General features: G+C 44.7%; 1 protein-coding gene across 1 annotated transcript in view; it reads right to left on the bottom strand.

Annotated features, from left to right (window-relative positions):
* Positions 1-13,293, bottom strand: part of DCAF17 (DDB1 and CUL4 associated factor 17) — a 497,543-nt gene that overhangs the window by 139,388 nt on the left and 344,862 nt on the right. Inside the window, exon 12 of the mRNA XM_086956119.1 lies at positions 5,111-5,198. Within this exon, the coding sequence (XP_086812245.1) occupies positions 5,111-5,198 (88 nt within the window). The remainder of the gene's footprint in view (positions 1-5,110; positions 5,199-13,293) is intronic.

Raw genomic sequence — 13,293 nt, 5'->3', positions numbered from 1 at the left:
GTGCCTCATGGGAACAGTCCAGCCCGAAACTGCCAAGCCATGCCTTTCCTGGACCGGAAACAAGCTTCCGAAGACAGGTTTCTGGCATTCCAGCCGTCTTCAGCCCGGCTTGCTTGAATCCAGTGGCAAAGTGAGCAAGGGACTCACGTCTGAGCATACCCTGCCACACTTATGGCGGCCAAAAGTGGTACAAAAAGGGGTGGTGATGGACGGAGCATCTGAATCAATCAAACACTCACACCCAGTCAAAAGATCTGGGTTTAATCCATCACCGTTCTTTAGCCCACTCTGCCACCCCAGTTCAGACAAGGCTATATGCAAATCAGTCTGACCCTGTGCCTCATGGGAACAGTCCAGCCCGAACTGCCAAGCCATACCTTTCCTGGACCGGAAACAAGCTTCCGAAGACCGGTTTCTGGCATTCCAGCCGTCTTCAGCCCGGCTTGCTTGAATCCAGTGGCAAAGTGAGCAAGGGACTCACGTCTGAGCATACCCTGCCACATTTATGGCGGCCAAAAGAGGTACAAAAAGGGGTGGTGATGGACGGAGCATCTGAATCAATCAAACACTCACACCCAGTCAAAAGATCTGGGTTTGATCCATCACCGTTCTTTAGCCCACTCTGCTCCCCAGTTCAGACAAGGCTATATGCAAATCAGTCTGACCCTGTGCCTCATGGGTACAGTCCAGCCCGAACTGCCAAGCCATGCCTTTCCTGCACCGGAAACAAGCTTTCGAAGACCGGTTTCTGGCATTCCAGCCGTCTTCAGCCCGGCTTGCTTGAATCCAGTGGCAAAGTGAGCAAGGGACTCACGTCTGAGCATACCCTGCCACACTTATGGCGGCCAAAAGTGGTACAAAAAGGGGTGGTGATGGACGGAGCATCTGAATCAATCAAACACTCACACCCAGTCAAAAGATCTGGGTTTAATCCATCACCGTTCTTTAGCCCACTCTGCCACCCTAGTTCAGACAAGGCTATATGCAAATCAGTCTGACCCTGTGCCTCATGGGAACAGTCCAGCCCGAACTGCCAAGCCATGCCTTTCCTGGACCGGAAACAAGCTTCCGAAGACCGCTTTCTGGCATTCCAGCCGTCTTCAGCCCGGCTTGCTTGAATCCAGTGGCAAAGTGGGCAAGGGACTCACGTCTGAGCATACCCTGCCACACTTATGGCGGCCAAAAGTGGTACAAAAAGGGGTGGTGATGGACGGAGCATCTGAATCAATCAAACACTCACACCCAGTAAAAAGATCTGGGTTTAATCCATCACCGTTCTTTAGCCCACTCTGCCACCCCAGTTCAGACAAGGCTATATGCAAATCAGTCTGACCCTGTGCCTCATGGGAACAGTCCAGCTCGAACTGCCAAGCCATGCCTTTCCTGGACCGGAAACAAGCTTCCGAAGACCGGTTTCTGGCATTCCAGCCGTCTTCAGCCCGGCTTGCTTGAATCCAGTGGCAAAGTGAGCAAGGGATTCACGTCTGAGCATACCCTGCCACACTTATGGCGGCCAAAAGTGGTACAAAAAGGGGTGTTGATGGACGGAGCATCTGAATCAATCAAACACTCACACCCAGTCAAAAGATCTGGGTTTGAATCATCACCGTTCTTTAGCCCACTCTGCCCCCCAGTTCAGACAAGGCTATATGCAAATCAGTCTGACCCTGTGCCTCATGGGAACAGTCCAGCCCAAACTGCCAAGCCATGCCTTTCCTGCACCGGAAACAAGCTTCCGAAGACCGGTTTCTGGCATTCCAGCCGTCTTCAGCCCGGCTTGCTTGAATCCAGTGGCAAAGTGAGCAAGGGACTCACGTCTGAGCATACCCTGCCACACTTATGGCGGCCAAAAGTGGTACAAAAATGGGTGGTGATGGACGGAGCATCTGAATCAATCAAACACTCACACCCAGTCAAAAGATCTGGGTTTAATCCATCACCGTTCTTTAGCCCACTCTGCCACCCTAGTTCAGACAAGGCTATATGCAAATCAGTCTGACCCTGTGCCTCATGGGAACAGTCCAGCCCGAACTGCCAAGCCATGCCTTTCCTGGACCGGAAACAAGCTTCCGAAGACGTCTTTCTGGCATTCCAGCCGTCTTCAGCCCGGCTTGCTTGAATCCAGTGGCAAAGTGGGCAAGGGACTCACGTCTGAGCATACCCTGCCACACTTATGGCGGCCAAAAGTGGTACAAAAAGGGGTGGTGATGGACGGAGCATCTGAATCAATCAAACACTCACACCCAGTAAAAAGATCTGGGTTTTTATCCATCACCGTTCTTTAGCCAACTCTGCCACCCCAGTTCAGACAAGGCTATATGCAAATCAGTCTGACCCTGTGCCTCATGGGAACAGTCCAGCTCGAACTGCCAAGCCATGCCTTTCCTGGACCGGAAACAAGCTTCCGAAGACTGGTTTCTGGCATTCCAGCCGTCTTCAGCCCGGCTTGCTTGAATCCAGTGGCAAAGTGAGCAAGGGATTCACGTCTGAGCATACCCTGCCACACTTATGGCGGCCAAAAGTGCTACAAAAAGGGGTGGTGATGGACGGAGCATCTGAATCAATCAAACACTCACACCCAGTCAAAAGATCTGGGTTTAATCCATCACCGTTCTTTAGCCCACTCTGCCACCCCAGTTCAGACAAGGCTATATGCAAATCAGTCTGACCCTGTGCCTCATGGGAACAGTCCAGCCCGAACTGCCAAGCCATGCCTTTCCTGGACCGGAAACAAGCTTCCGAAGACCGCTTTCTAGCATTCCAGCCGTCTTCAGCCCGGCTTGCTTGAATCCAGTGGCAAAGTGAGCAAGGGACTCACGTCTGAGCATACCCTACCACACTTATGGCGGCCAAATGTGGTACAAAAAGGGGGGGTGATGGACGGAGCATCTGAATCAATCAAACACTCACACCCAGTCAAAAGATCTGGGTTTAATCAATCACCGTTCTTTAGCCCACTCTGCCACCCCAGTTCAGACAAGGCTATATGCAAATCAGTCTGACCCTGTGCCTCATGGGAACAGTCCAGCCCGAAACTGCCAAGCCATGCCTTTCCTGGACCGGAAACAAGCTTCTGAAGACCGGTTTCTGGCATTCCAGCCGTCTGCAGCCCGGCTTGCTTAAATCCAGTGGCAAAGTGAGCAAGGGACTCACGTCTGAGCATACCCTGCCACACCGTCCATCACCACCCCCTTTTGTACCGCTAATGCCATATGTAGCAGAGGCCATAGGACTCTGCAAAGGCAGAAAATTGCTCTGACTGTCATCTAACACCCTCTGGGCATCTATCCATCTCTTAGTCCACTATCGCCAGTGAAGCCTACCTCAGTTTCCAATAATTACTGATAAGACTATCTTACCTGTTTATCATTTCTGCTCTCACTCTTCTACCATTAACCAATACCAATTCTCACTGTCTAACCACAATATATGCAGTATCTTCATTAACACAATATCTAGGAAAAACATATGCTCAAGCACACAAATCCTATTCTCACACATCACAGTGCTGCCCTCCTGGTACAAGGTATTCACACCCAAACAACAAATCGTGAAGAAAAAAACATTCAACTGAGTCTTAGTGGTGATTTTCAAGAACGCCTTATATATCATCAACATCCATGACATGAATCATTAATCACCCACTGCTCACTTTCACCTATAAAATCCTCTTCATTTATACTGAGCTACAGACCATCGCTGAGCAACTAAGCCTTGTAAGATGTTTTACCTGATCACTTGCATTATTTTTTACATACTGGGCAAACTCAACACAAAATTAGACACCAAGCTGCACAATTTGACAACTCGAAAAATCACTCCTCAAGCACACAACACCATGTCAAAAAATCATGCCAGTGCCTACAGTGACCATGACATAATTTTCCCATAGCTACTTCCACATCACTATACTCAAACACCAAGATTCTTGTCGGACCATGGAAGAAACTGGACATCAACGCTTTCCAATCACAAACTATTCCCTGAAGACAACTCATCATTTCTAGCCCTGGCTCGTTCCTGCCTTTGACAGTTTGATCCCTCTCGAGACCTCTTCATGACCTCAACACCGACATGAAGTCAGCTGGTTCTGCTCAGATGTAAAAACTTTTAAAATACAATACTTGAAACTCAATGGAAGACCTTCAACACCCTAACAAGATTATATTCCAGAATCACTGCAAAATATACAAAGCCAACATCAAGATGGCGAAGACAGTGTAATAAGCCAATAACATCTCAAAAGCAACATTCCCGTCAAAAGAACTGCGTAATGCACTTCGACCAGCTTCACCCTCTCAAGATCTATGCAATATATTGGCAAACAACTACATCTTTAAAGCCAAGAATCTAGAAAACTACCTCTAAAACATATCACATGCAAATCTCTATCTCAGACACCATTTACACAAGAACCAGTCAAGCCACTGTCTCCCAGTGATGGCACAGGGCTCAGCATAACTGACACTACATATGTGTGATGGCCAGACCTGTGCACACCAAAAATATTTTACAACATCCTTCTTGTGACCTCTGCTGATCTCCCAGCCCAAGCAATCATCCATGAATTCTTAACATCTGGCAAGACCCCAGTGACCTTAAGAGTCCATGCATCAAACCATCCTGAACAACACAAAGCTTCAACCCTTCAAGCTCATCCAACCAAACTCTAATGGATTTTTCACAGGCAAACTAACCAGAACAACCGGATCCCTGCCTTTTTTTAAGACACCAGTCTCTCTTCTAACAACCAAACTTATTTCACCCTGAGAAAGGCACATAATCTGACTGATTGCCATCTGGAATGACCTCAAGACAGCCCAGCTCTGGCACATGCATCTGGCAACAACGAGGATAACGCGCAACCAACCTGAATTCCAAAGAGCTGTAAAGACCTGGCTGACATATGAATCTCTCAGGTGCAGGGCAGACTGGATGGAGATGGCACAAAAATGCCCCTCTTCTAACATTTTGCCAATCATGAAAAACCAAAACAGTGTAGCCTCTTTCTTGATCACCAATGCCTTGAAGAGCTATGGAAATTCTAAAATACAATTCAGTACAATGCTGTGGGATTACACAACTAAGTATTTGGTTTTCCATTCCTTACCTTGTTTTCTCTGTTGGCTAAAATGACAAAATCTTCAACAATCTGATGCTGATGGCTAATATTCTGGATTTCCTTCAGCCTCAAAACACTGTAATAAAATATACATGAAAAAAGCTTTCATTTTGACAACTTATGGAGCCTACCATCAAAAAATGTAAAATGTCATACCGTCCTCATTATCAACCCCAATTACCTCGCAGCCTACTGAAGTTAAAAGAAACAGATGATACAGTTATTGAAAACGCCTGGTATCATGAACATGAGGATGCATCCTATGAGAGCAGACTCTCTTTCACGTGCAGGTGAGTAGCATCATCTGTTCACTTGGTAAGGAAGGAGCCAATTTGTGTTTTTTAATAAATTCTGAGAAGTTTGTGGGAGGGTGTTAAAAATATAAGGGGGCTATGGATTAAGAGCAATAATATTTGCATTAAGGAACTTTTTCATCTTGTCCTTTCAAATTTTACAACATGTGGGTAAAATTTAAAGCAAAGAACACAAATAATGGAAACGCCAATAGGTCTATTCTTGACACCGGATGATGCCATGGTGGCATTTGCAGGACCGGCATCAATGGCGGAGGGGGCTAAAAACAGACTTTCTGTGCTACAGGAAATTGCGCAAAAAGGGAGGTATCCTAAAAAGCTGAGAAACTCAACTTTCTATCAATATCTCTCATTTGTGGGGTAAGCAGCTGCTAGGGCAAGGTCCTGTGCTCCTCCCAACCCCCAATATTTTCGGTGTTTCTGCTGCTCAGAGGGCAAATGGGGTGTGTTACCCTGAATTTCCTCCCCCAGGGGAGCAGAAATCCATATATACACTACAGATAATTGTGAAGAAAAATAAAAAACTGTTTTGCAGTATGAATGTTATCAATCGCTTAGACATAGTAGTCTTTTAAGTACTTTTTAATATATAAACCTGTTTTCCTTTATCCTGTAAGGTAAAATGGATATTCAGCAGCATTTTCAGAAATCTCAGGGGTTGGTATGTTTCACTAGGTGGTGGCTGACAGCGCCCAATGTCCACAGCTACTCACTTTGCAAAAAAAAAAAAAAAAGAGGTCGGTTTTGAGTGGAAAAATGCAGTTTGTAAATGGTGTGTTTTGCGCCCTTTCCTGTTGCAGGCACTAGGGGCCCCCTCACAAGTGGGTTACTGTTTTTATCGCGAGATGTGTGTGAACGCTAGGTGGTAGGAAATTTGTGGATTCATACAGATTTCAGACCATTCCCTCACCAAAGTTTGAGGTTTGCAATGGCATCTGGGTAAAACTGCCTTGAGCGATCTACACAAGCCACACCAACCTGGACTCCCCAGCGTGTCTAGTTTTTACAAAATGTCTGGGTTTTGTAGGTTTCCCTGTGTGGGGGCTGAGCCCAATCCCAAAATCCACAACTACCCACACAATAAAAAATGGGCAGTCTTGAGAGGTAACATTTGATCTATCTATGTTGAGTTTTGGGCCATTTCGTGTTCCGGGTCCTAGGACCAATCACATAAGTGTGGTACCGTTTTTATTAGGAAACATGTGGTAGCACAGAATAGTACCACATTTGTTATTACCAATTGGATTTCTCTGCATGTGTGGCTTACAAATATGAGCATGTGCTTAAGAAAGAAGACATTTTGCAAAATGTCCTCTGGAACACATGATAATATGAATACTAAGAATAACCATAAATTCAAAGCCATACAAAATACACGGTTCCTAAATTCAGTAATTTATGTACAGTTCATAAATACATAGGTTTCCTTCATTAATTATATTTTACCACATGAATTGCTGTATAGTCTGTAAACAATTAAAAATCATTTTACGATGCAGCTTTGTTGCTGGCTACATGTATCACATGGTTTTGGAGTACATAAAAAGTTTATATTTCACTCCTACAAGAAAGGTCTATTGTACATAATGGCATATTGCTTTTGCAAATCTGCCAACATAACAAAAAATGACAGCTACCGTATTTTCCGGCGTATAAGACGACCCGGCGTATAAGACGACCCCCTACTTTGCTTGATAAAATTTAGGTTTTGTGCTATACTCGCTGTATAAGACGACCCCCACTTCCAGCGCAGTCCAACGCAGTCCTGCATAGCCATTCCGAGAATGTATTTTGAACTTACCGTATTAGTGATTCTAATCCTCCTCCCTGTGGGTGAGCAGTAAGGCTTTATCAGTGGACAGTGTTACCTAAGCGTTTATTTTACAAACTCAAAGACTGAACTCAAACAAATTGGTTGTATAAACAATCTTGCTTTACTCGCAATATTTTTATTTAGAACCATATGAAAAACTGTCACTGCTGAATATACGGTACCTGTTTGTCATGAAACATGTACGGTACGGTAAACATAAATTAGTGCATGAAACAGTGCAAGTGGATTAAACTTTCCATAACTTTTCATAAATCCAAGCTATTTCTACAGGATTTACAACGTTATCTTTAAAAGCCTTCAAAATCCTCCTCTTCGTCATCTGATCTCATAAGTAAGTCAATGAGATCTTGTGGTACATCTGTAAGGCAGTCATCGTATGGATCTGGTACCAATTCCGTATCAGATGATGTGGTCTCTTCTTCGGCATCCTCTTCATCTTGCCACAAGTAGTCGTCCTCCATACCATCTAATGAATTTGATATGCCACACTTCTTGAAAGACTTTATTACAGTTTCTGCATCAATGTCGTTCCAGGCCTTTATAACAAAGGTGCACAAAACATCCAACTGTGGAGCACGCATGTTTCCTCCTTTTGTTGATGTTTTTTCACCGCTAACCATCCACTCATTCCACTGTTCTCGGATGCGATCTTTAAATGGCTTGTTTAGGCACACATCCAGTGGCTGCACCAACGATGTCAATCCTCCAGGTATAACTGCAGCATCTGTTTTTAGTCTTGCCAGCCTTTGCTTGGTGCTTGGAGTTAAATGAGCCCTGAACATATCCCACACCAGTAGACTACGTCTTTGTAGAAGTCCACCTGGTCGCCTGCTCCATACATTATCAAGCCATAGCTTTACCCCTTCTTCATCCATCCATCCTTTCTCATTCACATGCACAAAACAACCAACAGGAAACTTGAGTTTCGGCATTGTTTTTCTTTTGAAAATAACCATTGGTCTCAGCTTTGCGCCATCAGCTGTGCATGCTAGTACCACTGTGAAACTGGACTTCTCATGTCCTGTTGTTTTTATTAAAATTGTCTTTTCACCTTTTTGATGGACAGTTTTGTTGGCAATCATATCGAAATTCATTGGAGTTTCATCCATATTTCCGATGCTACTTAGCGCATAGCCATGTTCATTGCGCAGCCTAATAACGTAGCGATGGAAGCTATGCATTTTGGCATCAAGATCCGCAGGTAATTTTTGGGCAATTTTTGTCTTTTGCCGCAATACCAGATTATGCCTTCCCAAGAATCTGGTACACCAGGATACAGTGGCCTTAAATATGTTGCTGAGATCTGGGTTAGATTTGGCCCACTGAAGTGCTACCAATCGGATTTTATTTCGGGTCACGACATAACCGCTTTGCCGATGCTCGGTCACCATGTCTGCTACATGCTTTTCGAGTTCTGGCCAATGTGGGGTGCCTCTTCTTAATGCACACTTACCCCTTGGCATACTCCGTAATGCTTTCTCATTTGCTCTCCAGGCCCGAACCATCTTTTCTGTCACTCCATATTGTCTTGCAGCAGCACAGTTATTATGTTCCGTGGCAAAATCCACAACTTTAAGTTTGTAACTGGCTTCATATTTCCTTCTTCTTGCCACTGCTGGAGCCTTGCTGGGTTCTTGACTGCCAGCCATTTGCACTGGATGTACTGCTGGAGCCTTGCCGGGTTCTTCACTGTCTGCCATTTGCACTAGATGTGCTGCTGGAGCCTTGCCGGGTTCTTGACTGTCAGCCATTTGCACTGGATGTACTGGTGCTGTACAGTATGAACAGGTGCAGAGACTGGTGCTGTGCTGTACTGTCTTCACCACCACATGTACGGTACGGCAAATACGGTATCTGCTCACCAGACTGCCTTTCCTCTTCGCAACAACCAGCCAATCACGGCAAGTACTCTACTGCCTTCGGGAACATTCTACAGTCCCCTTTCTATGCCCACGCCCATGTCAAGGAGAGAGGAGCGCGTGCCAAACGTGTCAGCACACCGGGCGCTGCCATCTTCGGCGCTGGCTGCCCGTTGCCATATATTTCGGACGTCCTGCTGCCTCGTCCGGCTGCCTCGTCTGCCTGGGGATGTGCAAGCGGTTGGAGGCGCGTGTACAGCGGCAGCGGCAGTCGAGGTAAGACTCATGGCGCCATTTGCTCGCTTGTGAAGCGGTTTGACACCTTCGAGTGAAGTGCTCGCTATGAAAAAAACGCTCGCTTTCGATACTTGCACAGTTCATGGCGTGGGGCCTGGGTGTGGACGTTGCCAGTGCCGGTGGCTGTATTTTTCAACATAAGGTGTGTTGTTTCTTGTTACGTATTTCCTATTGTGAAGCGGTCTGACACCTTCGAGTGAAGTCCTCGCTATGAAAAAAACCGCTCGCTTTCGATACTTGCACAGTTCATGGCGCGGGGCCTGGGTGTGGACGTTGCCAGTGCCGGTGGCTGTATTTTTTAACATAAGGTGTGTTGTTTCTTGTTATTTCCTATTGTGAAGCGGTCTGACACCTTCGAGTGAAGTCCTCGCTATGAAAAAGCGCATGAAAACATACCATAAAATTTGGTACCCGGCGTATAAGACGACCCCCGACTTTCCAGAACATTTTACGGGGTTAAAAAGTCGTCTTATACGCCGGAAAATACGGTAAATATACAGTCACAAAGGTTTTTTTTCTTACACATGTGCATTACTTTTTGTTTCAACAATGTGTTTCTTTGGGAACATCTGGAGTGAGCTACACAAATGACACCATGCTGAATTCAGAATGTTCTCTACTTTTCAGAAATGTATAGCTTTCTGGGATCACTCATTCGTTTCACACCTGTTTTCACTAGAAACAGCAAGCAGAGTGAAAGTGCAAAAATAGGATACAGGAACTCCCTCTTGAAAAGATGCAAACACTGTGGTAAAAAGTTTTTTTATGCAATGCCACTGTTTTTGAAAGCTGGAAAAATTATGATCATAGCACAGCAAACCTTTGATGCCATTGTTAGAAGAAAAAACCGAAAGCTTCTTGCATTGCACTATCTTCCCATTCTTACCCCAAAAAACAGAATGTAGCTGTATTTTGGCTGTATTCTCAGTTCCTAACAAGGGCATCTACAAACCCTGGGTATCTTTAGAATCCCCAGTACGATGAAAAAACAGGAAGCTAATTTGCAGGGATATCTTTGAGGGAAAAAGTTATGAAGGTGCAAGTGCAAACTATCACACAACATTCAAAAAGGGCTTAGCACAGGATCTAGAGGAGGGATAAGGTTGCAGTGGTGAGTGGGGGCAGTGTGCAGCCCTAAGTTAACCGGTTAAAAGATTGGAGCCCATGTATGCAGACGCATGAGCACGCACGGGTGGCCACTTTAGATGTGCTTTCTAAAATAATGATTTATATGCATGGTGCACACATATGATGAGACATGAGTAGCCTGGTAGCGGTGTTGGGGGGAGCTGGCTGTAGAGCCCAGGTAAAAAAAAAAGCATTTAGTGAAAGATACATTTTTTATACATTTATCTTTAAATCCAAAGGCACACATTACTACAGTGGTGATCTGCACTATTTTTGTGTGCATCTGCACTTTTTGCATTGGCAAAATACTATCACTCTCAGCACAGTTAACCAATGGATGACATGAGCTGGCCCATTACTCCATGCTATATGCTGTATTGGGTGGAAGAAAATTGTGAATGACAACAACATACCAATGGGTAAAGAGGGCAAGCTAAAGCTCCCTGCAAATAAGTATATTAATATGAAATTTCAGTAAAATCGAAAGGTCTTGATTAAGGCAAGACCCAATAAAGGAAGCATAGGAAGCTACAGAACCTTCTGACAAACTGCACCTACCTTTGGATTAAAACCTCAAGAACTAATGTCTTCCCTGCCCAAATATATTAGTTTGGTTTAAGAATACTCAAACACCAATTTAAGGGTCTATCCCACATACAGGAAGCAGTGGGGGGTGCAAGATTATATGCATCAACAAGGGTTGTTTTAACCCTGGCTTATAGAGCATTTATACAGTTGGATTGTAGATCATGAAGCACCGATTGGTTATGGGTAAATCATAAAGAGTACTTTACATTGAAGTGTACAGGATCAGCCCAGGAAGAGGGCATGTGTTAAAAAAGTGACAAAGAAACTTTCCTCTTCCAAGTGGGGACAAATGTGGAGAAATGTGAAAACAAACGTGGGATACATTGTTTACACCACCTTGATGGCATAGAACACTGTATTGTTCTGAGATGAATATGACTTAAAGAATGAGATGAGATTTTCAAAATAGAAGCTTCATATCACCAAAGACAAGGGGCCCCATTAGGAAGTCCGGGCCGGCAGTGGCGATCCGCCCGCCATCCATGCTGCAAAGATCCCCTGCCACGGGCCGCCACAGAAAGGCATGCGGAGTTTGTTTGCGAGGGCCCGTTCTAGTCAACTAGATAGCCCAGGGACTCTGGTGGGTGCAAATGGGGGGACCTATGGTACCCTCTGCATTTCAATGTACAATGTGGCAGGCACCGCACGGTGCCTGTCACGTGTGCATTGAAAGGCACAACGCAATGTCTCAAATGCTCCCGCCAAAGATTAAATGAATGTTGTAACATATAATCTTAAACTGAAAAGCAATTTTTTGAAACAAAACCCCTTTCTGGCACTATTAACCTTATACAGTTTATATAAGCCCGAGCCCACAAGGGTAGATTGGGTCTTCCCACTTTCTTTCTCTTTACAAAATGTGATATGACATTGTCAGCAGAACAACTGAACAAGCTCCTATGCTTTGGCTTTAACTTATGTATACTGGTGAAGAATTTCTGGCATCCAAAAGCATCATCCAGGATTTTTAAAGAGTGGCCAAAATGGTCAAAGCCTAGCTTATCGGGAACAAGTTGCTCAAGATGAGCGACGGTAGGGAAGGGTGCAACACCATGGTAGGGAAGGGTGCACCACCAGTCAATGTGCTGTAAGAAACCATGTTAGATCATGCCACCCATAAATTACCACCTGTAAATTACATAGATCAATATTCCGTCCATGAACACAAATCTTCCTTCTTCCATGTACAGGATTTCCCTCCTCTGAAGGAAGAGGGTTTGTTCCTATGAAGACGATGCAGAATGAATAAAAATGAGAAAGGAAGGAAAAGCAAGGAAAAGCTAAAGCAACCAGAATGACAGAGCACACAATGCTGTTCTTGATGTTCTCCAGGACATTGGAATCAGAGGGGTCGGTATAAAGGCATACAGGAATACTTCTCTACAGTTTAGCATCAGGACATTCCCACCAAGATGTAAGCTCCCTTTCCATCCAGGAATCGAAACACTTGCACCTGAAGGTTTATTGGGTTGCAAAAGCATCCATGGTTGAGCACCCACACCCCCAAGTGCTTGAATAAGTCAAATTACTTCTTGGTTAAGTTACCACAAGTAGGTGACAGAAGACACCTGCTCAGGTTTTCTGATTTCTGTTTACTGAAAATCAGCAAGAATGTGGCCTGATTACAACTTTCACAGTTTCACTGTTTGGCAGCAAAATATTTGAGGAACTAATGTGCCCTTGCTTCCTCCTATGGAAGAGATACGTGGTATTGGCCATGTGCACCATCACTAACCACCACCTTTCTTGAAGAGATGACCCTTGCATGCATTTGGAAGTAGTACTGCTTAACTGGATACAAATCCTGATGTTCACCAGCACTGACATTAGGATCTCTGTCTAGGTCATGCTTGATGGACAAGGATCAGACCCTGAAAGGCCAATAGTGCCAGAAAAGATGGGGCAGTTTGAAAATGCATTTACAGCAGGTCAGTATGTTCAAGAGACAGATAATCCTGTCATGGGAGCACTAATTAATCTACTGAGATCTTGTGAACAGCCATATATGAATGAATCAGAGTTCTTTTAGTTAAATGGAAAGGACCTTGATTTATTATGAAGTATGCTGCGAAGCTCACCCCTCTTAACTTTCAACATTGTGCAGCACCGGGCTAGATTGCATGTTTTACATCTTAAGCAGCTTGAGTACAG

Source organism: Lissotriton vulgaris, chromosome 2_1, assembly GCF_964263255.1.
Source record: "Lissotriton vulgaris chromosome 2_1, aLisVul1.2, whole genome shotgun sequence".
Classification (NCBI taxonomy): Eukaryota; Metazoa; Chordata; class Amphibia; order Caudata; family Salamandridae; genus Lissotriton; species Lissotriton vulgaris.
The sequence above is the reverse complement of the archived record's forward strand: the minus strand, read 5'-3'. Positions and strand labels throughout refer to the sequence as shown.